The following is a 21,770-nucleotide window of genomic DNA, read 5'->3' as shown; positions in this document are numbered from 1 at the left end:
TTTAAAGCTGTACTGCTTTCAACCTTCGGTGAAGTTGCGCTCCCATTCGGTTCTGCATCGTCCTGTAGTTTTCAGTTTGCTGGAATGGACGATATTCTATAGACGTTCAATTCTTTTGTGTTATGCTTTGCCATTGAGTTGTTGTTGTTGCTGATCTACTTGCGATGAATGCTGTTTCTTCATCATCCGATGAATCGACACCTCAACACGTCTTGTGGGCCGCTACTGAAACTTCGTCCTTTCCGTATGAAAAGTGCTTGCGCTGAATGCACGCTTCTTAAAAAAAAAAACGTGTATTGCTACGTATAGACTACGAAAAAGGCAACATTTACACGACACAAGCAGTCACAAGCATCTCCAATACGGCCGTGCTGCTTATTCTACAATAGGGCATTCAGGTCCCAATGAATATTTCATGTGGAATGGTTATTTGCGAAGTCTTCTAGCGCTTGTAAATGTGTTCAGCCAAAAGAATTTATTTTGAATACGTAACGTGGAGCTTGCTTGAACCCTTCCAAGTGATTAGAGAAAAACAAAAATGATGTTCTTTCTTCTACGCGGTGCAACGGAGGACGTGGCACCAGGCGATGGCGACAGCAAAGCGTACGCAGTTTCTGCATCCCTCTCCTACGTACTAGCATACGGCAGTCATGTTAAAGACCGCTAAAATATGTAGATGAATTGTTAAGTGTCGGAAATACTGCAAAAACAGCAGGACTTTCTCGCCAAATTCAACACCGGTGCCCTCTAAATTTGGTGATTCCATTCGGAATCACTGGGCCTGAAAGGTTATAGCTGGCCACACCACGCTGCGGCGAGCAACGTGCTTACGCCTCGTGAAAGAATTTTTTTTAATAAAGGAGAACCGCAGCAACTGTAACCGCAGCAACTGTCTCGGGGGACACACGAACTGCACCGTAAGGAAAGGGAGGAAGGTGGAAGTGAAAGAAGAAAGAGAGAAAGAGGTGCCGTGGTGGAGGGCTCCCGATTAATTTCGAGCCCCTCGGGATCTTTAACGTGCACTGATATCGCACAGCGCACGGGTGTGATTTACGTTTGACCTCCACCGAAACGCGGTCGCCGCGGTCGGGTTCGAACCTGGGTACTCAGGCTCAGTGGCCGGGCGCCCTAACCACTGAGCGAACGTGGCAGGCGACAACGGACAATGCTTGTAAGGGCTGTACACTTTTCCCGGATATCGCCTACACCACGCATGCAGTCAGTTCGACTACTGAGGATCAGACTGCTGAGGAGAGACTACTGCTTTGTCACTCCGACACATTCCTATACCACATAGACGATATTCACGTTCCACGCTGCGGTGTGCGATCGCGGAATGAAACAGCACAGAACTCGACGTTACGGCACATTGCTGCAAGGTACGAAAAAGACCTGCTTGCAAGCTTTATGTAAACTTCACTTTGAAAGACTTGGTGCAGTTTTAAGTTTATGGTTTATGAGGGTTTAACACCCCAAAGCGACTCAGGCTATGAGAGACGCCGTAGTGAAGGGCTCCGGAAATTTCGACCACCTGGAGTTCTTTAACGTGCACTGACAGTTTTAAGTAGCTGAGAACAAAGCAAGGTGGCCCATGCTAAATTTCATCGCTCCATTAGGGTTAGATGACTTCGGCCATGCACATGGCCGATGCTGCCGGGTAGATACTGCACCGCCACGAAACGAAAAACGCACACATTTGAAGGTATCGTGGCAGCCCAAAGCATTTTCTCTATTTCACGTCTTGTGCTCCAACCATTCAGGGCGCAGCAACACATCAGTCGATCCCAATTTGATTGACTAATAATGCGTGCGGCCAGATGGCATTTCGTGAAATACAGGTTGATTACAAAACGTACAAAATCTTTCCGTCGGCAAAGAGCAAAGGTTGCAGTCACGAAGCCTTTGCAGCACGGCATAGGCTTCACTGTAACACGGCATAGGCTGTAACACCACTTAGGCTTTATAGAGCAAATCACATAGGAGGTGGAAAAGGAAGCCCTCTTTAATGCGTAATCTTAATGCTTACTAAAGATGTCAGTCTGGTTGTTCACACATCACGCTACTCCACATGAAGGTGAAAAGGATGAGAAGCACGAGAACACAGTTATTTGACAAACGTATGCAAAAACGAGATGCTCACAATGTGTGTTTAGGACCCGTTACCTTAAGAAAAAAAAGAGCGCTTTCGTGCCACGTAATGATGAAGCTCTGCCACGCTAGAGACCAAGCATACGTGTGCCACGGAGAAGATATAGCACTCTAGGAGGTCTAATACATTTTTCCATGTGCTACAGTATGCTGCAAATTTACTGCAGCTGCAGATTAATGGTTCAGCGTTTTCGTACACATAGCCATGTAGTGCTGTGCAGTGCAGTTTTAAGGCGAAAGCCTTTAATGGCTCATGACCGCGGTGACCGTCCGTCCGTTAGATCCAAAGCCTGGAACAGTGCCAGCTGTGACTATCCCCCGCACCGGCGCACACCCTCCTCGCCCCTCGGCAAGAGGTGGTGGCGCCGAAGCGCATACGCAGCTGCGCATAGCAACAGTGACGTCACCTGCACCGGCAGGCAGAGCGAGTACGCGTTGCGACGACGCTCCTCCATAGAGTAACATGCAGGATGTTACTCTATGGCTCCTTCGGCAGACGTGTCGTTGCAGTTACGTGAGTGAGTCGGATGGCTCCCAAGTAGCCCAGTGATTCCGCACCAAGCGGTTCGGAAAAGCGCAGGAAAGCGGATTCCCCCAACACCAAACGGCGGAAGGTCTATGAACGAATGGATTGCCACAGGCTTTCGCCGAGCACACTTTAGAATTTCCAGTGTGCTCCTATTTTTTAATTATTTGTGGGTGAAGTGGCTGGAGGGAGGGGGGGGGGGGGGGACGAAACACGTTGTTTGTGTCAGCACCTTGTGCATGGATGTGCTCATTAAGACGAACCGGCTTCTCGTCTTCAATTCAAAATGTGCGAACGTTGAATTTTATTGACAAAAGTTAACGGAAGTGCTTTTGTACGAATACTGTAGATGCAGCCCCGCCATATTTGGTTCTCCACGAAGAGGAGAACAATAACGCCCGTTCACTGCATCAGCATGGAGGCCCTTGTGCAAATGCTGACTCCCTTGTCGCCGATCATCTTCATTTGTACCTTGACCTCTAACTGCAGAAAAGGGGGAAAAAGAGTTGTAGGCGTAAACATCAAAATCATCAACAGCGTCGCTTGAGAAACAAACTGAAAAGTGTGCATAAGAGAGACCAATCGGCGATAGAATATATATACATGGGTCATGGGTGACCACTGCAAGGTTAATGGGCAGTTCTCTTCGCGACAAACTTCGCCAGGAGGTGGCGACGGAACAAAGCCCGAAAGAAGTCCAGGGGGCACAGCCATCACTAGAGAAATAAGACATGCGCGCTTCCTACCGGCGGTGCGTAGATGGGCACGCGCACCGTCATGGTGCCCCGGTACTGGCGACCCTTGACGATGGGACAAGGGTAGACCCCCTTGCACAGGTCTCGTTCGATACCCGGCACAGGCACCGTCAGGCCAAACAGCTGCATTGTGGGCTCCAGCCGCAACCGTTCGCTGTCCTGGTCTGCACAGCCCACCGGACAATTCACTTAAGAACACGCCGTCAAGTGCGAAAGAGATGTCCACTTTTCATAGGCGTTACACACTGCCACAGCCCATATAGGAGTGTTGGCAAACTTACATTACATTGATTAATTAACGCTTAATGTGACGAAGAAACGCTGCAGGCTATGGGACAAGCCACATTAAAGAGCTATCAAGAAAAAAAAAAGAGGTAAAGGAATGCAGAAACTAGAAATTCAGAGGGTAGAAAAAGCTACCCTGGAGCCATTAAAAGCGTCGTAATCAGCAGCGCTAGATCCGGTCAAAAATCAGCGCTAGTTCCGTCCGCTTCTTTTCTGTCGTTTTGTTTTATTTCCACTTCAACAGCCTTTGGGATGTAAAATGGGGGAACAATACCTTTTTAGCATGCACCCAATTGCAGCCACACGGCTAAAAAGGAAAGCTTTACAGCTTTCACGGGAACTTCGTAACTGAAGAAAAATTCTTCCCGGTCTGGTTTGGTTTCGTTTAGTTTATGAGAGTTTAATTCCCCAAAGCCACCCAGGCTATGAGGGACGCGTGAGGGGCTGTGGAAATTTCGACCACTTGGGGTGCATCGCACAGTACACAGGGCTCTAGAATTTTTCCTCCATCGAAGTTTGACCACCGCGGCCGGGATCGAACCCGCACCATTCGGGCCAGCAGCCGAGCGCCATAACCACTGAGCCACTGCGGCGGCGCGTCCTGGACTGTCGATCGAACCCATTACATGTGTGTACCAGCTTCTTCAGGTTTCCGTATTGCTGTTTGTCACAGAAGGCATTACGATCGAAGGTTTAAACCTGCCTGTTGTCACAGCCTCTACTTTACTGAAAACGCAGAAAACTGCAGTCAGTACACGCGAATCTGCGGTAAAGTGCGGCCTCGTGTTGAGAGCCTTCATAGCATTGTTTTTTTCTGCGATTTCAATAGCTGATTGCTTGAGAACTATCACTACGCCGCACTGCTTGAGAGATAAGTGGCGAGAACATGGCGATTGTGTTGCGACTGCGAGTAAAGCTTTATCTTGTTTTATGTATGTTGTGTGCCCTTATAGCCATATAACCGCCTATGAAGTACAGCGAATGCATTACGCAATAATGCAGCCAAGGTTACAGCGCAGAGCGAAAAAGGTGAAAGAGTGGTGCGGGAGAAGAAGCAACGCCACCTAGAGGAATTCGTTGAAAGAAGGAGGAAGGGGGGGGGGGGGGGGGGCTGAAAGCTCTTTCGCAGCAAAAGAGGAGAGGAGATAAAGCAAAGATCAGCCAAACGAGAACCTTGTTTAGCCTGCTAGCTTTCGCAGAAGAATAAAAAAGAAAAAGGAACAGCGCCAAGAGTATAAAAGGGGGCATCTGCTTTGGGTGTAACGTGCAGCAAGACAACGCACACGAATTCGGAAGTTTGCTGTTGAAACCCACGCCATCCCAAACTATTTCAGTGCCCGCCTTCGTATTGAAAATGTGCCGTAAGGAACAGAAAGCACAATCCTGAAGGCAAATAGAGGAGCGCAACTGAAGGATCATACTTTTTCATCTGTAAGACGCGCTAATGTGAAAGACCCTAGCAGAAGATTTTCCACTCGTCTGCAAGATTATCCAAACTTTTAGTCGCACACTACTCAAAAACAAAGCGACAAATGCCTCTTAAAGGAGGCCCTCCAACCAATGGTGCCGTGCGGTACTCATGATGTCGTGGTTAATTAATCCCCCTGAACAACCTGGTGCGTGACATCGCAGGGGGCTGGTAGTGCATGACAATGTGTCGACGCCATTTGATGGAGGGTCTCCCTTGAGGAGCATCCGCAGCGGTGGCCTTGTGGGTTGAGCATCCGCCTCGCATGCGGAAGCTGTGGCGTTCGATCCCCATACCGCCGGTTACCCACCGGTGATATAGTTGGCGCAAGCTTCACCCTAGCCTGGTGGTCGGCTTATCTGGGTTAAATTTTTTTTGACGGGCTAGTCAGTACATTTCTATTAAATAGCGTGCGCTAACAGGACGAACACAGGAAACTTCTTCTTTCCTCTTCTTTCCTCTGTCTCCAAGTTTCCTGTGTTCGTCCTGTTAGCGCACACTATTTAATAGATCTGGTTTAAAATGCTTGGGAAATGAGTCTTACTCCACCTTGAGCAGACAAGAGTGCCTTTTGCCGAAGCACTCTTTAGCCAAAGCTGCCCCTGAGCCATTAAAATCCATCATCATCATCATCACCATCATCATTTGAAGAGTATTTCCCACTTCGTCCTTGAGTAGTAGTAGCCGACTATAAATAGTTTCAGGCGCAACGCTCCGTGACATCGTGCTGCTGTAAACAATAGGCACAAGAACATTGTATTTGATATTACGTGACATGTGGCTGGGTGCTTTAACGTCCTGGAGTTGTGCGTGGCCTTTCAGAGAAGCCGTAGTGTGATCCTGCAGATCATTTTAACGTGCAGTTGTTAACGCGAACTGGCAACGCACACAGATCACAGGCGTGTATCTACTTTTAACCTGCACAGAAATACGGCGATCACGGCCAGATTGTGATGTCACAATTTCGTGCTCAGTAGCCGAACGTTGTAAGCGCTGCATGAACCACTGCAGCCGGTATAGACCCCATGACCCCGTCTCCCTGCTGAAGCAGCATCAAATTCCATCAGCTTGGCGTAAGACTGTACTCAAAGGGACGTGCACAAATAAGGCCCACGTCACGCAGAGACCACGCTCAGTGTGACCGCAACGTTTCATAACGGTCGAATCCCATTGTGTTCGCTTTTTCAATCGGTTTTGTTCTTTTATCACCGCAGGTGCCAGGCTTTATCGCTTGCAGCTTGGCATCCAGGGGCGATCGTTATCTATAGTCGCTTGTTCCCATGATGCCGCTCCGGCTCCATTGTGTGCGATTAACCGCTACCATGCTGGTGTATTTCTGCCATGCTCAAGACCCTCGACGATGTAGCCTTCTTATCAAGAAGGGTCTGTACACAATTAATGTGTGGCCGAGAGTGCTGGTCATTCATATTCCAATGGGAGTGTATGCCTCGCTGAGGGGTGTCGAATTTCTTGGAATGCCTCAAGGTCGCCCATTAATTATAGAGCTGGCTATGCAGGGCGTCATGTGCCCCCATTTGAAGGCCTGGTTCTCGTCACTGCCGAGTGAAATATCCGGGAGCCACAGCTTGCCATGTTCGTTCCTATTATAGAATACGAGCACACTTGCCAGCAATCACGGAAAAGTGGATCTTCGTATCTTGTCCTCGTCTGAAGACGCAGGGGTCGCTGTCGCAAGGTTCCACATTAATAGACAAAATCTTTGCCGCGCTACCTGCGAGAGAAAATAAGTCGAACAGTGTTATCGCAGAGGAACGAGCACATGCATAATGACAACCTCATTAAATCGGTCGTCAACACCCTGTTTAATGGTGCTGGGCAACACATCAGGTTTGCTGAGTACGCCATCCTGGTAGAACCGAGACGTTATAACAATGTTACTTTTTTGCTTTGGACAAACGTCAAAACGTTGTTCTTAATCTCCTTTCTTTAGCGTTTCTGAAACTTTACAAACAACCATTTTTTTATGATTTAAGTAGTATATATGCAACTTTCGTAACAATGTCTAAGTAACCCAGCAAGTCCAGATTACTTTTTTCTTTCAAAGTGAGCCAAATACAGAGACCGAAACGGTCAAATTACATTGATGGCCAGCAAGTCCACACATCTTTCGTTTAGGAAGACTATAACGAAAGTTACCTTGTAACGGTACAGAAAACAAGCGGGCAAGCCATTTTTCAAATAAAATAAACTAGGGGCACCTTAATACTGGAATGCGATAGTATTAAAGATACCCATTCTTGCTACTTTGATGTCTCTGTGTTTTAAACAGAGCTTCAATTACTACTGTATAAATAAACTTTCCGGAAGAAAACTGGGTCAGATTCAGAGTTCCACACTTAGAAGAGCCAATTCCAAAATTTATATGCTGATCGATATTGAACAAATTAGCATATCATAAAATAGTTTGGATAGCCCTATGGTTTATGTGGATAATAAACTTTCAGAGTTTTTCTGAGTTCTTGTTTAGGTCAATAATGCTCATTTCGAAAAAAAAAACCCTCTGATATCCGCCAATTGTGAAAGTAGACAACTTTTAACAACTCTCTGCTAAGAGAACAAGGGCGACGCTTGAGCGCTACAGTGCAGCACGACTAACACATGAAGCTCATCTTCTTACAAATACCATTGCATTAAACTTATATACACCCGTGGAGGGTGCCCCTTTAAGTACAAAGGGTAATATGCAAATTTTTCTAATGAAATTTTAAGGCTGAGCATATACTTTATGGCAGGGACCACCTGAGATATGTAACTTCAATGTTTTACAAGTTGAAAAACATCGCTAATGCACAAACAGTGGAAAAGTACTGGTGGCACAATGCCCGAGATATATTAGTAATATTTTGTAGTTATTATATGGACAGAATAACATTAATAATGTTCAATGTTTTATACTTATGACCTGAACATTATAAGACCATTTGGAACATGACATTAGCATAATGTTTAGTTTGAACGTTAAACTATCATTACCAATACAACAAACGTTGTTTCTAACTTCTAAATATTAGCATAACGTTCTCATGTATCGTGAAACGTTACTGCAACTGACAAACCATTTATCAAAATATTTGTACATTCTACGCTAGCTGGAAGTTGATGCAACAAACGCACAGATGGAGGTCATTAAATATTCATCTTCTGAAGTATCTTTAAGCAGCTTTATTTCGTTTTTCATGGAGGGGGAAGGGGGTGCAAAGTTGATAATATTAGCTATCTGTGGCATAGGATGTATACAGGGTTCGCAACCATTCACTCCAAATTAAAGCCTTATTTCTAAGTGCCAAAGCTGCGCTATGGCTGTGAGGTTCGCCGTAAGATCGAGGACTTCCGTTTCATCATCATCACCATCATCAGCCTGACTACACCCACTGCAGGGCAAAGGCCCCTCCCATGTCTATCCAATTAACCCTCTCCTTTGCAAGCTGCATCCACGCTTTGACTGATAAATTCTTAATCTCATCCGCCCACCTAACCTTCTGCCGCCCCTTGCTACGCTTACTTTCTCTTGGAGTTCACTCCGTTACCCTTAAGGACCAGCGGTTATCTTGCCTTCGCATTATATTCCTTGCCCAAGCTCATTTCTTCCTCTTGATTTCGACTAGGATGTCATTAATCCGCGTTTGTTCCCTCACCCACTCTGCCCGCTTCCGGTCTCAACGTTACTCCTATCATTCTTCTTTCGATAGTTCGCTGCATTGCCCTTAACTTAAGCTGAACGCTTTTCGTTAGCATCCATGTTTGTGCCCCGCAGGTCAGTACCACTAAGATCAGCTGTTGTCACTTTTTTCTTGTGGATATCGGTAAACTGCCATTCATGACCTGAGAGAACCTGCCATATGCGCTCCACCCCATTCTTAACCTTCTAGTTATTTCCCTCTCATGATCCGAATCAGCTGTCACTACGTGCCCTAAGTAGACATTTTCCTTTACCACTTACATCCCCTCGCTGCCAATTGTGAACTGCTGTTCCCTTGCTAGACTGTCGAACATTACTTTGGTTTCCTGCATGTTAATTTTCAGACCCAGCGTTCTGCTCTGCCTAACTCACTGATCATGATTTGCAGTTCACCTCCTGAGTGACTCAGCAAGGCAATGTCATCAGAGAATCGCAGATTATTTAGGTATTATCCATTTACTCTTATTCCCAACTGTTTCCAATTCAGGCCTCGGAATACCTCCTGTAAACTGGCAGTGAAAAGCATTGGCGAGATCGCGTCTCCTTGCCTGACGCCCTTCCCTATTAGAATTTTATTGCTGAATGTATGGAGGACTATGGTAGCTGTGCAGTTGTTATAAACATCTTGCAGTATTTTCACATAAGGCTCTTCCACGCACTGATCCCGCAATGCCTGCTTGAATGCTGAGGTTTTTATTGGGGCAAATGCTTTTTCGCAATCAATAAAGGCTATATATAGGGATCGGTTATATTCTGCGTGTTTCTCAATCACCTGATTGATAATGTGAATATAACCTATTTTGGAGTATCCTTTACGAAAGCCTGCTTGACTCTATCAGCGATTACTTAGTAAATACCTTGTAGGCAACAGATAGAAAACTGATCGGCCTGTAATTTTTCAAGTTCATGGCGTCTCCTTTCTAATGAAGATAATGTTAGCGTTCTTCCAAGCGTCTGGTACGGCCGAGGTCATAAGGCATAGCGTATACAGGGTGGCTAGTTTTTTCTAGCACGATGTCCCCTCCGTCCTTTAACAGATCTGCTGCTTTTCCCCTTGCCATTGCTCCTAAGGCTTTCTTTACTTCCTCTTTCGTTACTGGCGGGATGACGCATTGCTGTGTGCTAGCTGTCTCTCTCATTAATTTCTGATTAAATTGAATACTGTACAGATTTGTGTAGGACTCGTTGGGTACTTTAACTATCTTATCCATATTGCTAATGACATTGCCCTCCTTGTCTCTTAGCGCATACATGTGGTTTTTACCGATGCCTAGTTTCCTCTTCACTGCTCTTAGGCTACCTCCGTTCTTTATAGCATGCTCGATTCTCTCCATATTAAACTTCCTTATGTCGGCTGCCTTGCGCTTATTTATTAACTTCGATAGCTCTGCTAGTTCTATCCTGCTTGTAGGGTTAGACGCCCTCATGATTTGGCGTTTTTTAATCATATATTTTGTCTCCTGAGATAGCTCGCCGGTATCCAATCGAACCATCCTACCGCATACTTCTACTGCGCACTCCGTAATGATAGCTGTCAGGTTACCGTTCAATGTATGAACATCAAGATTGTCTTCCTCAGTTAAAGTCGAATATCTGTTCTGCAGCGATATCCTGAATTCCTGTACTTTCCCTCTTACCGCTTACGACTTTCTCTTCACTAGCTTCTTCCGTTCCCTCTTCAAGTCTAAGCTCATTCGAGACCTTGCCATTTTGTGGTCGCTACAGCGGACCTTTCCAAGGACGGCCACATCCTGAACGATGCCAGGTTGAGCGCATAGTATGAAGTCGATTTCATTTTTAGTATCACCATTGGGGCTCTTCGAGGTCCACTTCCTGGTCTCTCGTTTTCGGAAGAAGGTATTCATGATCCGTAAATTATTTCAATCTGCGAATTCGACTAACAACTCTCCCCTGCTATCTCTAGAACATATCCCATAGTCGCCTACCAGGTGGTCGCCAGCCTGCTTCTTGCCCACTTTCGCATTGAAGTCGCCCATCAGAACAGTGCAGTGTGATTTTACTTTATTCATTGCCGATTCCACGTCTTCATCGAAGCTTTCAACGGTCTGGCCATCATGGCTGAATGTAGGCGCGTAAGCCTGCACCACTTTCAGCTTGTACCTCCTATTGAGCCTAATTACAACTGCTACCCTGTCGTTAATACCGGAGTACTCCGAAAAATCTCGGCAAAGGGATATGTTTCTCATTTCGCGTCCAGTTGGGCGACACCGCCTCAGCCTAGGACCGAATCACGTAGAAATCAGCGGCGTATTCCGGCACCTGATGTCAACTCTCTTTTCGTTTCCAGCTTGCTCCTCATTGCGCAACTAAGCGAAACCTATTCGAAACTTATACAGAAAATAGAAACAATATGCGGAAGCTATATCGAGAGATAACAGCGGTACCGGCAGGTGCAGCTTCTTTTACAGGCAAAGGACAGCGGGGAAAACCGCCGTATCGCGCTTTCACATCGATTGGTGCCGCGCTGGCCATAAGGCGCGGTGAACAGCACGTCTGTAATTAGAGTATTCTCGTTCTCAAACTACGGCACCCGATTGAAAGGTGGCCTTGTGCTTGCAATTTCAAACATACCGGAGCTGAATTCAGACACATGGTGCACCCCCGCCGCGGTGGCTCAGTGGTTAGGGCGCTAGACTACTGATCCAGAGTTCCCGGGTTCGAACCCGACCGTGGCGGCTGCGTTTTTATGGAGGAAAAACGCTAAGGCGCCCGTGTGCTGTGCGATGTCAGTGCACGTTAAAGATCCCCAGATGGTCGAAATTATTCCGGAGCCCTCCACTACAGCACCTCTCTCTTCCTTTCTTCTTTCACTCCCTCCTTTACCCTTCCCTTACGGCGCGGTTCAGGTGTCCAACGATATATGAGACAGATACTGCGCCATTTCCTTTCCTCCCAAAAACCAATTATTATTATTATTATTATTATTATGGTGCAAGTTCATTGTTACAATTTCTCGGGCTTATTGAATGCACAGGCGAAATGGCTAAATAGGTCATGCGTGCAAAAATTTTCAATGATGTTGTGGCCTAGCGGGTACGAGCAACAAGTCTTAACAGCTCTAACTTATCGAAAGTTTACGATGCTTTGCTATGGGAACCCAAACCTTGATGGGCTATTATAGGCCGGCTGTAACAACACCTCCCGTCCCTGATTTCTCTCCGACAGGCGTGGGCATCAGGAGAGGCAGTACTGGAACCGTTTAAGCAATAGCGTACGAGCAAGGTTGGAGCCAGGATTCTGATAATAATTAAGCGCACATAAACTGGAAACGCGTGCTATATAAGTTGCGAACTTCCAGTATTTAATCCTTAATGAAACGTTCATAACAGGAATATAAAAGGCTTGGAGATTTGCTAATAAAATTATGACCGACCTTGATCAAATTTTTAAAAAATTTTCACGGGTATTGAGTATCTTAAGGCGATAGATCTGTGGGCAGATATGAAGGCACGGAAATTTGGCGCATCGCTGTTTTAGAAGGTAACCCGTGCACTGATTCTGCCAAAAATTTATTGCAGTCAGATTATGAACTGAGAGAAAAATTCAAAAATGGCTGCACCGCCTGCAAATATGCAGCATTATGACCGCTTAAGTGTTAGACTGCTTAGGGCTGGCTTTTTCATAAATTTAGCATTCAGTACGCCACCTCATTTATGGCAGCTGGCATTCTGACTTCCCTTAGCTAAATTTGCAGGAAAAGGCCGTTTCTGCGATTATGTTAAAAATCCATGTGGTTGTGCGAGCAGAAATGAAAGTTATTCGCATTGTTACACCACCACAGGCGATATGTCGGGCATCATACGGTTAACTGAGAGCGCTACAAAATTTTGAGGTTTCTAAAACGAAAGCTTGATAGAGCGTCACGCAGGTCAAGTTAGCAGTTGTAAAAGACGGAGAAGTAATAATAATTATAATAATAATAATAATTGGTTTTTGGGGAAAGGAAATGGCGCAGTATCTCTCATATATCGTTGGACACCTGAACCGCGCCGTAAGGGAAGGGATAAAGGAGAGACTGAAAGAAGAAAGAGGTGCCGTAGTGGAGGGCTCCGGAATAATTTCGACCACCTGGGGATCTTTAACGTGCACTGACATCGCACAGCACACGGGCGCCTTAGCGTTTTGCCTCTATAAAAACGCAGCCGCCGCGGTCGGGTTCGAACCCGGGAAAGAGGGAGAAGGCCGTTTCAAAAATCATGGAAGCTTGCGTGCTGCCTCCAGAAAAAGGATGTGTCTCCAAAGAAATAACGATGCAAGAAAAGGGCCGTTATCTGTGACTATTTTTTTTTTCAACTGGACTGAGAAAGCTCCTGCTTAACTGCGTCGCTGAGTACAAGTAGATATTGGTTGTGGTATTCTTGTGCGCCTCCGGCTGCCTCATGATAGCACCATGCTCCGATCCTCCATCTCGTTTTCTTGCGTTACACTGCGGCCCATGTTTCCTCAAAATCTTTGGTTGTGACGACGTTAAAGATCCCCAGGTGGTCGAAATTATTCCGACGCCCCCCTCCGCCCTCAAGGCTCGATGCCCGCTGAGAAACGAGACACAGTTATTGCGCTTATCCTCTCCTCAACGTCAATTATCATGCGCCATACAAACGTGTCGTATAAGAGCTATCGCGCTGCATTTTAGCGACCGCAAGGCGTTGACCGCTGCCGAGGAATGAGCAGTAAATTTCACGGTCTATCGCTTCACGGTCGTTTTACGGCGAACAATGAGCGGCGATACCAGTGCACAGCTGTAGCTTCCGTACAGGTTACGCGATAGCGTAAGTGCCCCTTTGTATGCTCAAGCCTGCGCGATAGCCCGACAGCCCAATTGCGTTCAGTCCCGCATATCACTTGCTGGATTCTTTTCATTTATTTCTTTCGTTCTGTCGCAGTTGAGCTTAGCAGTGATAAAATCAGTTACACACTATACGCGCGTGCTTAGTCAATAATAGCGCGGCTCACATAAGATTTTCGCATTATTAATGCGAAAGCATTACTAGGCCAAGTCGGGACCGGAAGTGTCCGCAAAATGTGTCGCCGGATGTGACGTCACCACTCATGATCTGAAGAGTGGTGTAGTGAAGTATAGAAATGCGATGATTAAACGATATCGAGTCAGAGTCATTAGTAACAGGGCAATAACATTAGTCACTAATTAATGAGCCTAATTTAGTCACAATTAACAATCGTGATTAATACGCACAATTAATACCGCCTATTGGTTGTATTAATTACGGCAATTAATGTCACTTAATCGGTTTATTACGTGTTAATTAGTGCGCCCGTGTGACGTCATCCGTACGTCTGATGAGGTCATGCCTACAACCAATCAGAGTACAGCAACAAAATGTTCACATCGTCGAGTGGTAGCATCGAAGATCGAAGAGTGGCGGTCGGATCTAGGCAGGTGTTGAAAGGCGTCGACTTGGAGTCAGCAACGCCGCGGCAAACGCAATACTTTCGCATTTCTCCAATGCAGTCTCTGCAGTGATCTCTAAGTTTACATCGAGATATCCATAGATAAAAGTAAAAAGACATCTAAAAGCCTTACCCGCTCACGGGAACTTGTGCACAGCTCTGGCTTTCCTATGTACATTTAGACATACATGCATGGTCTGCACAGAAATACTCACAGGAGGCAACTCGTGCACTGATTTTGGCAAAAATTTGTTACAGTTATATTAAGTACTAAAGATCGAGCGATTGTAAGAAGCCCAATATTGAATGCGATTTAAAAATAGCAACTTATCTCAGAGGTGTAAAATTTTAAACTTACAATTTACAAAGCTACAGCTCTGTACCGAATTTCGATAACCTGCAACTGAATTTGCAGTGCTAAAAGCAAACAAATTGACATCTTTTAAGTTACGCTGTGTATGACATTGTCGACTACGTGACTCTTGCAAAATTTTAGGTAAAAAAATGTCACTGCATGAATTGAAAATAACGTATCAATGGCACTGCAGGAAGTGCATGATAAAATATCACCTTCTATCCACTTTAATCGCTTTCAATGGTGCAGTTCACGGCGCACCGATATCGGTTTTCGCTACGAAGCTGGACGCACTGAAATTCGAAATATTTTCGAAACGTGCGATTTCCGACAACTCTAGGCAAAATATTTAAGACCTAAATAAGATCACTTTCTTGCAGTCACTAATTTTACTTTCCTTACGCAAAACAACTTCCATCCTGATTAATTCAACAGCCGCCTATGAAAACGATCATCCCTCCTTTGACGTGCGTTTAGCTACATCCGTGCAAGCGTCTTCATTCCTCGGCATGGTGAGCGCTTTTCTGTTCCCTTCTATAGCGACAGCCGTGAATGCCTCGTCTCCCGAGGTAGTGGTCTCGTCGCCTTCAGTGCGCACGCACGAAGAGATGGCCGAATAATAGGCAGTCTTAATTGGGCGTGCGCAGTAATCTTGCGTAAGCACCGCTCGCTGCGTAAAGCGTGCGCTATAAACGGCGCAAAGACGACACTTTTATAGTCCGCCGAGCAGTGTGGCATCCCTGAAGTTAACATAGCAGTGCGCTAACTTCGGAACAAGACTATAGACTGTGGAAAAACATATATACGACTAAAAAGTTGCAAAGCTTTTATTCTGTGTCCCCGAGGTAGAACACCTGCCTCAGGAAAAGGTCCAAGCACCAGGCCGGGGGAAATCATGTATACAGTTTAGCACGATTTGAAGGTTATCGCGCGAGCGCCTACCGAGAACAGGTACAGAGTAATAATAATAATAATTGGTTCTGGGGGAAAGGAAATGGCGCAGTATCTGTCTCATATATATCGTTGGACACCTGAACCGCGCCGTAAGGGAGGGCATGAAGGGAGTGAAAGAAGAAAGGAAGAAATAGATGCCGTAGTGGAGGGCTCCGGAATAATTTCGACCACTTGGAGATCTTTAACGTGCACTGACATCGCACAGCACACGGGCACCTTAGCGTTTTTCCTCCATAAAAACACAGCCGCCGCGGTCGGGTTCGAACCCGGGTACTCCTAACCACTGAGCCACCGCGGCGGGTCTCAGAAAGTCGTTCAAACGAAGCAGTGCTCCCTCCTCCCACCCCGTTTCAGATGGAGCCTCCTAAGTGGCCGAGCACCTGGCCGGAGGACATCTGCACCCATTTACGCGGGTGGGTTCCCACTGGTGACACTTCGGCCCTCCCATCATGGACAAAGCCGGGTGCTCAGACTTGTGGGCCTCCTGTGCACAGGCTTGAGAGGATTCCGAGCGTTGCAACTCCACACGAAAGGCCGAGCGCCAGGCCTTGGGGTTCGCTCGTACCTATTTTATTAGTAGGCACCCGGCGACAACCATGACAGATGTGTCCCATGACTCTGCTTAAAGCCACTCTAGGCCGCCTCTCGAGCCTATATCCCCGGGAACTAAACGAAGGAAGGCCTCTACCCATTAAGAAAACTAGTGGGTTCTCGGGGGCTTTGGGGACCGAATTAACCCAGCACTTCCGTGGCCTTGCTAATAAGTGGATTGCTACCTGTATAAGCAGCCTTGCTACTAAGCGGGTGATCGCTATAAGCGGATGATTTAGATATAAACAAGTGTAAAGCCCGCAAGCCAAGTTCACACCCTGTAATCCGCACAGGCTGCCGCAATACGGCTGAGATCGCTTGCAATAAGCAGTATAGACGCAAACAGTAAAAAAGTATCCGTTCACCAATCCTGCGGGCTCACTATAGAGCCGCAACGTTCAGGTCGGCTCCTGTACACAAGTTATACAAGTCGTTAATGAGGTCCTAATAAAGTGCTGGCTTGCAGCGTTTCGCTTACCGCAGTCCTCGTACTTGTAGTTGCCCACCTGGCCACGGGCAAGGCTGAATGCGAGGAACAATGCCAAGGTCCGAATCATGATCGACAGCAGCGCCTCACGAAATGCAATTTCTTGCACGCCTTCCCAGGCTCTCCGCTATTGCCTAGCGGACGAATCTTTCTTGTCTATGCTTCCAGGAACCTTGCGAAACCTTGCTCATGAAACCCTGTTTCGAACCTATAATCGTCCATTTTCCAAATCGGTGCCTGGTTGAAGGACATCAAGCGCTGACATCTGGACGCGGTTGCCTCTTCGAAACTACAAAAGACCTGCTTGTAGTTGTAGTGTGCGCCTTGCATGCTGCATGCGACGGCCACTGCACACGGGGAAAGAGGGCGGCATAACACGTAGTCTACGCCTTTTTTTTTTTTTCGGCTGAAAGAAAGTAGCACTCGGATTTACTGATAGCGCTATAAGCAGCCTGGCCCCGTTTAGGTGAGTTCCGCGTAGTAGCAAAGAGATAAAGCAGGAACATCACATCGTCTGTGGCACGTGTACACACGCCTGGTCAGTGCATTCGATAAGCGTAAGTCGACAGCGTTTCTGAGAAAATCGCCTTCACATTATCAGCTACCGATGAGTCGCAGTTTAGCATGAGCGTTGACTACGCATGACTGAAAGTTCGCCAGCATGCGCGACGGCTGCTAACGATGTATAGCAGCTGTCTATTGGGCGACTTATTTTTTACAATAGGCCAATCAGTGCACCGAGTACGTTTTTCTTAGTTTTTGTTTTTTGCCTCCCGAGCAGTTTTGTCACGACACAAAGGTTCATTACAACACCGACTCACCTCATTCAGCAATGAATGTTCTCGAAGTGTGCACTTGCAGTTTTTACAGCGAGAGATTTATTACGAAACCCTTCCGGGGGTTCCACATGGGCCACCCAGAGCTGGGGCACAGCTGGTATGACGTCACAGACAAACGCACCTGTGTTTCGCGGAAAGCACCAGGCGCGATGGCCGGCCGGGCGAACTTGGCAGCGTGTGAAGACGACGCGAACACATTAGCGGCACGGCGCCGAGAACGCCGGCTCCGATGAAAAGTGGCATTATTATGCGCGCATGTATAACACGTGCCGTCAAAACCAAATATCTCGCTTGAAAATTATTCGATTTCACAGCACAGCTAAAACGCTGAAACGGTTCGGTTTGGTTTGGTTTATGGGGGTTTAACGTCCCAAAGCGACTCAGGCTATGAGGGACGCCGTAGTGAAGGGCTCCGGAAATTTCGACCATCTGGGGTTCTTAACGCGCACTGACATCGCACAGTACGCGGGCCTTTAGAATTTCGCCTCCATCGAAATTTGACCGCCGCGACCGGGATCCAACCCTCGCAATTCGGGCCAGCAGCCAAGCGCCATAACCACAGAGCCATTGCAGCGGCGCGTCCTGGTCTGTCGACAGAACCCGTTCCCAAGATTCTTGGGAATGGAATTCTCAAGATTGGTCGAGTGAGGTCGTCACGAAACCTTTTGATGTCATATCAACCTGCTCACCGGGTTGCGAGAAACCTGGATGGAGAATCGAAATAAAAAATCGTTAAAAAATGTGATATATGTAAATGTCTGCATCGTAACAGCATAGCTTGAACCTGCTAGTTTAGCTGCCAGTCTGAATATGGTGGTTGATGGACCATAAATTGCGAAGTAACTGATGCAAATACGCAAGCAAACTTGCAACAGAAACTTCAGCAAATGTGAAATCTATGTTATCGCATTCCACTCTTCATGTGGCTCAGGATTCTTAAGTTTTTTTTTTGTATCGTTCCTGTGATTGCAATCTTAATTGCCTGTATCATCATAGCAACCCTTTCCTCTGCCCAGTTTTTCGCGAGTCGCTTTTCGCCTCTCTGAGTGAGAGGATGCCAGCGATGTAATGGCAGCAAAGTACCAGGAGACACATGCATCTGGCAGCGGCACATATATTCCTCCTTTTGACTCGGCTGTTAAACAGCTGACGAAAACCAATTCTATACACGTGTAATGTTGACACTGACTGCTATTTAGCACAACCTCGCGCTCCTACTTCTGGAGCGCTTGGATTTACTTAGACTATGCAGACAGTAAACAGGCCATAATGAAACAGGTGCTCATTTGCATAATGCCCTAGCTCCAGCCTCCAACTAAGTTGTACTACTACAACTTGACAAAAACAATGCTGCGGAAAAATATTTCATCAATGAGAATGCTACATGGAATTCACTGTCCTAAGAAACATTCAATGAATGTTGTCGTCAAATACCCCACAAGTACACTCATTCGGATCTCAAATACTTTGAACTTCTATTGAAGGATCCATTGATATAACCAGTGCCAGATATGACAACAAACAGCCGTGGTGGCTCAGTGGTTAGGGCGACTGGCTACTAATACGTGGGTACCCGGGTTCGAACCCGACCGCGGCGGCTGCGTTTCGATGGAAGCGAAATGCAAAGGCACCTGTGTGCAGTGCAATGTCAGTGCACACTGAAGATCCCCAGGTGGTCGAAATTATTCCAGAGCCCTCCACCACAGCACCTCTTCCTTCCTTTCTTCTCCCATCCCTCCTTTATCCTTTCCCTTACAGCGCCATTAAGGTGTCTGCCAAGATGCGAGACAGATACTGTGCCAATTCATTGTGTGGCACTGTAATGTAGCTGAAGAATACACTTGGAACAAGACCTGGAACTGCACACTTCCTTGAGATCAGTCGCTCAGCTAATCTAGCCACAAAGCCAGCGGTAAGTGCAAGTATGTTTAATATAGAACAGCTGTTTTTTGTAAGTCTTGCTCAGCAGAAGAAAAATTAAACTAAAAAATTCCTTTTGCAGATGCAAAGTAGCATATTACATGATAAATGTGGATGTTAGTCTTTCTGCATCAACAGTGGGAGACTGAGCAGTCGGCCTTACGCTTCGCAGATTATATAGTAGGCGTCTCTGGTTGTATATTGGCATTGGAGTGAATTGGGCACCCTGCATAATTTGGCCAAATTTTAGAAATGTGTCAGTATAATTGTGGATGATGCACGTAAAAGTATGCTCAAACCACTTCACAAAGTGGAGTCATTTTCCACCCTAATTAAATTACATTAGTTAACTTCTAAAGTTATGATTCCGAGGCAAAGATTCCATCTAGAAGTTTTCCAGTATCCTAAGTGCCACCTTCAGCAAACTTAATCATGCTATTTACTCTTTTTTTTTGCAGCTAGCAGAAAGCCTGTGAAATTTGATGGTTTTTTGGTTTATGCGGGTTTAATATCCTACAGCGGCTCAGGCTATGAAGGACACCATAGTGAAGGGCTCCGGAAATTTCGGACACCTGGGATTCTTAAACACGCGCTGACATCGCACAGTACACGAGCCTCTAGAATTTCGCCTGCAATGAAATTCGACCGCCGTGGCCGGGATCGAATCCACGTCTTTCGGGACAGCAGCCGAGCGCCATAACCATTGAGCCACCGCGGCGGCTGCAGTGAAATATGAAAAATGAAAAAAACTAGAGGACACTTAATACACCTTAAGATTGGAATGCAACAACATTAGAGATCCCCATTGTTGCTACTTTGGTGTTTGTGTGTCACAGTTTATGCAAGCAGAAGACGACAGGCATACTTCACTAGCTGAAGCCAAGAACTGGTTCCAACCTGATTTTCTCGCCACTTTTTCGTGCTCTTTATTCTTTGTTGCCTGGGCAGATGGTGATGATGTCAACAGGCCACACAACCTCTATCAATCATTAATTCCCAGCAGCCACGGTTTGCCAGGCTACAATGGCTGTACTCTCAGACGTGAAACTCAATAAAAAATTCTACTGCCAGCCTAGTGCAGAGCTGCTGAAAAAGTGACCTAACAGCGACACATGTGGTGGTGGTGGAATGCACGCTAGGCACCAATTACATTATCACCGTTGTTCTTACTGACAACAGAATAACTTTTCTTTCAGCCTCTCCAATTGTGTGTCGCTATCTCAAGCCACCACGGCCGTTGCTTTACACTGGGGTGCACAGAACCATATCAAGTCAACAACGATATCGATAAGAACTGGCAGCCTTTCGTCAATTATGCCTTCATCAAGATGAGCTGACGAAGTTTTGAGTATTAAACACTCTTAATGTCAATTCTCCAGAATGTGCGAAGGAATGAAATTTTCCTGCATTCTTACAATTTCTCACAGTTGAGGGGCTGCACCAATGCGAACAATGACATAACTAGGGTGTGAAAAAAAATTGCTGCGGCTTAGCTCAGCTAGGCCCGATCATGCAAGCGAAAGCACGATGCTCTGATGCAGCTTGGTGCTTTCGCCACTGGGACTGCGCAGACAACTTAGGCACAGATGGACCAGCGTCTTCACTCCCTCCTTCCATCGCACAACGGCTTAACTGAAGCACTGGCCCAGCTATAGCGAGAAACTGTGAAGCGGCAGAGAGAGTGGCGCCATCTCCCCTTCAAGCGATCGGTGAGTCACGTGGTAAGTCACATGGACACAGCTGGCGAGGCAGCGGTCGGTGCAGCGGCGGCGGAGCGAGGCTGCAGCTGCAGTAAGTCATGTGGTAACACTCCTTCACTTCAAGGTCAAACTGTCACACATGGCGAAACTCGCTCGACTAGGCGATTAAAGCTTTCACTTTATAAATCCAACTTCTTCTGGAGTAAAAACATGAGAGTATTACCTCAGACAAGGCACAAAACAAGGCACAAGCCAATCACATGAATGACAGGGCAGACTTGTCGGAACGCCAACTTCCCAGTCAAACATAACAACATTATCATGAGAAGGCAGCTGGATATGCGAGTTTTCAGTTATATTGTGTACTATGCCAACAACAGCCGATGCTGTTGACTGACGAAATTCGCATACAAGGCTATCGTCGCGAAATTCTCAACAGTGAGCTTGCTCTGAAGATCTGATGCTAAAGGCTAGACATGGCATAACCAATGTCCTACAGCAAGTTTGCTCATTACTACGAGAAAGGTGAGAAGACAACAAGTACCCTTGTAATATATGAGGCATGCATAACACTGGGGTTAAGAGACAACGTTCGAGTAAAAATGAGATAAT

General features: G+C 46.4%; 1 protein-coding gene across 1 annotated transcript; it reads right to left on the bottom strand.

Annotated features, from left to right (window-relative positions):
• Positions 1–2,971: 2,971 nt before the first annotated feature.
• Positions 2,972–17,093, bottom strand: LOC144118442 (mite group 2 allergen-like Ixo r 2). The gene is made up of 4 exons (XM_077651378.1): positions 16,691–17,093; positions 6,810–6,914; positions 3,421–3,593; positions 2,972–3,157 (listed from the first exon to the last, which is right to left on the bottom strand). The coding sequence occupies exons 1-4, from the start codon at positions 16,767–16,769 to the stop codon at positions 3,077–3,079; spliced, it is 438 nt and encodes a 145-aa protein (XP_077507504.1). The 5' UTR covers positions 16,770–17,093; the 3' UTR covers positions 2,972–3,076.
• Positions 17,094–21,770: the final 4,677 nt, after the last annotated feature.

The sequence above is a fragment of the Amblyomma americanum genome, chromosome 2 (assembly GCF_052857255.1).
Source record: "Amblyomma americanum isolate KBUSLIRL-KWMA chromosome 2, ASM5285725v1, whole genome shotgun sequence".
Taxonomy (NCBI): Eukaryota; Metazoa; Arthropoda; class Arachnida; order Ixodida; family Ixodidae; genus Amblyomma; species Amblyomma americanum.
This window is presented reverse-complemented; position numbering and strand designations above follow the sequence as displayed.

Excerpts from the sequence above, each read along its gene's own strand:
- LOC144118442 (XM_077651378.1), bottom strand. The coding sequence starts at position 16,769 with ATGATTCGGACCTTGGCATTGTTCCTCGCATTCAGCCTTGCCCGTGGC. Across the intron at positions 6,915-16,690 it reads CTACAAGTACGAGGACTGCG|GTAGCGCGGCAAAGATTTTG; the intron begins GTAAGCGAAACG and ends TTTCTCTCGCAG. Across the intron at positions 3,158-3,420 it reads TGCCCATCTACGCACCGCCG|TTAGAGGTCAAGGTACAAAT; the intron begins GTAGGAAGCGCG and ends CCTTTTCTGCAG.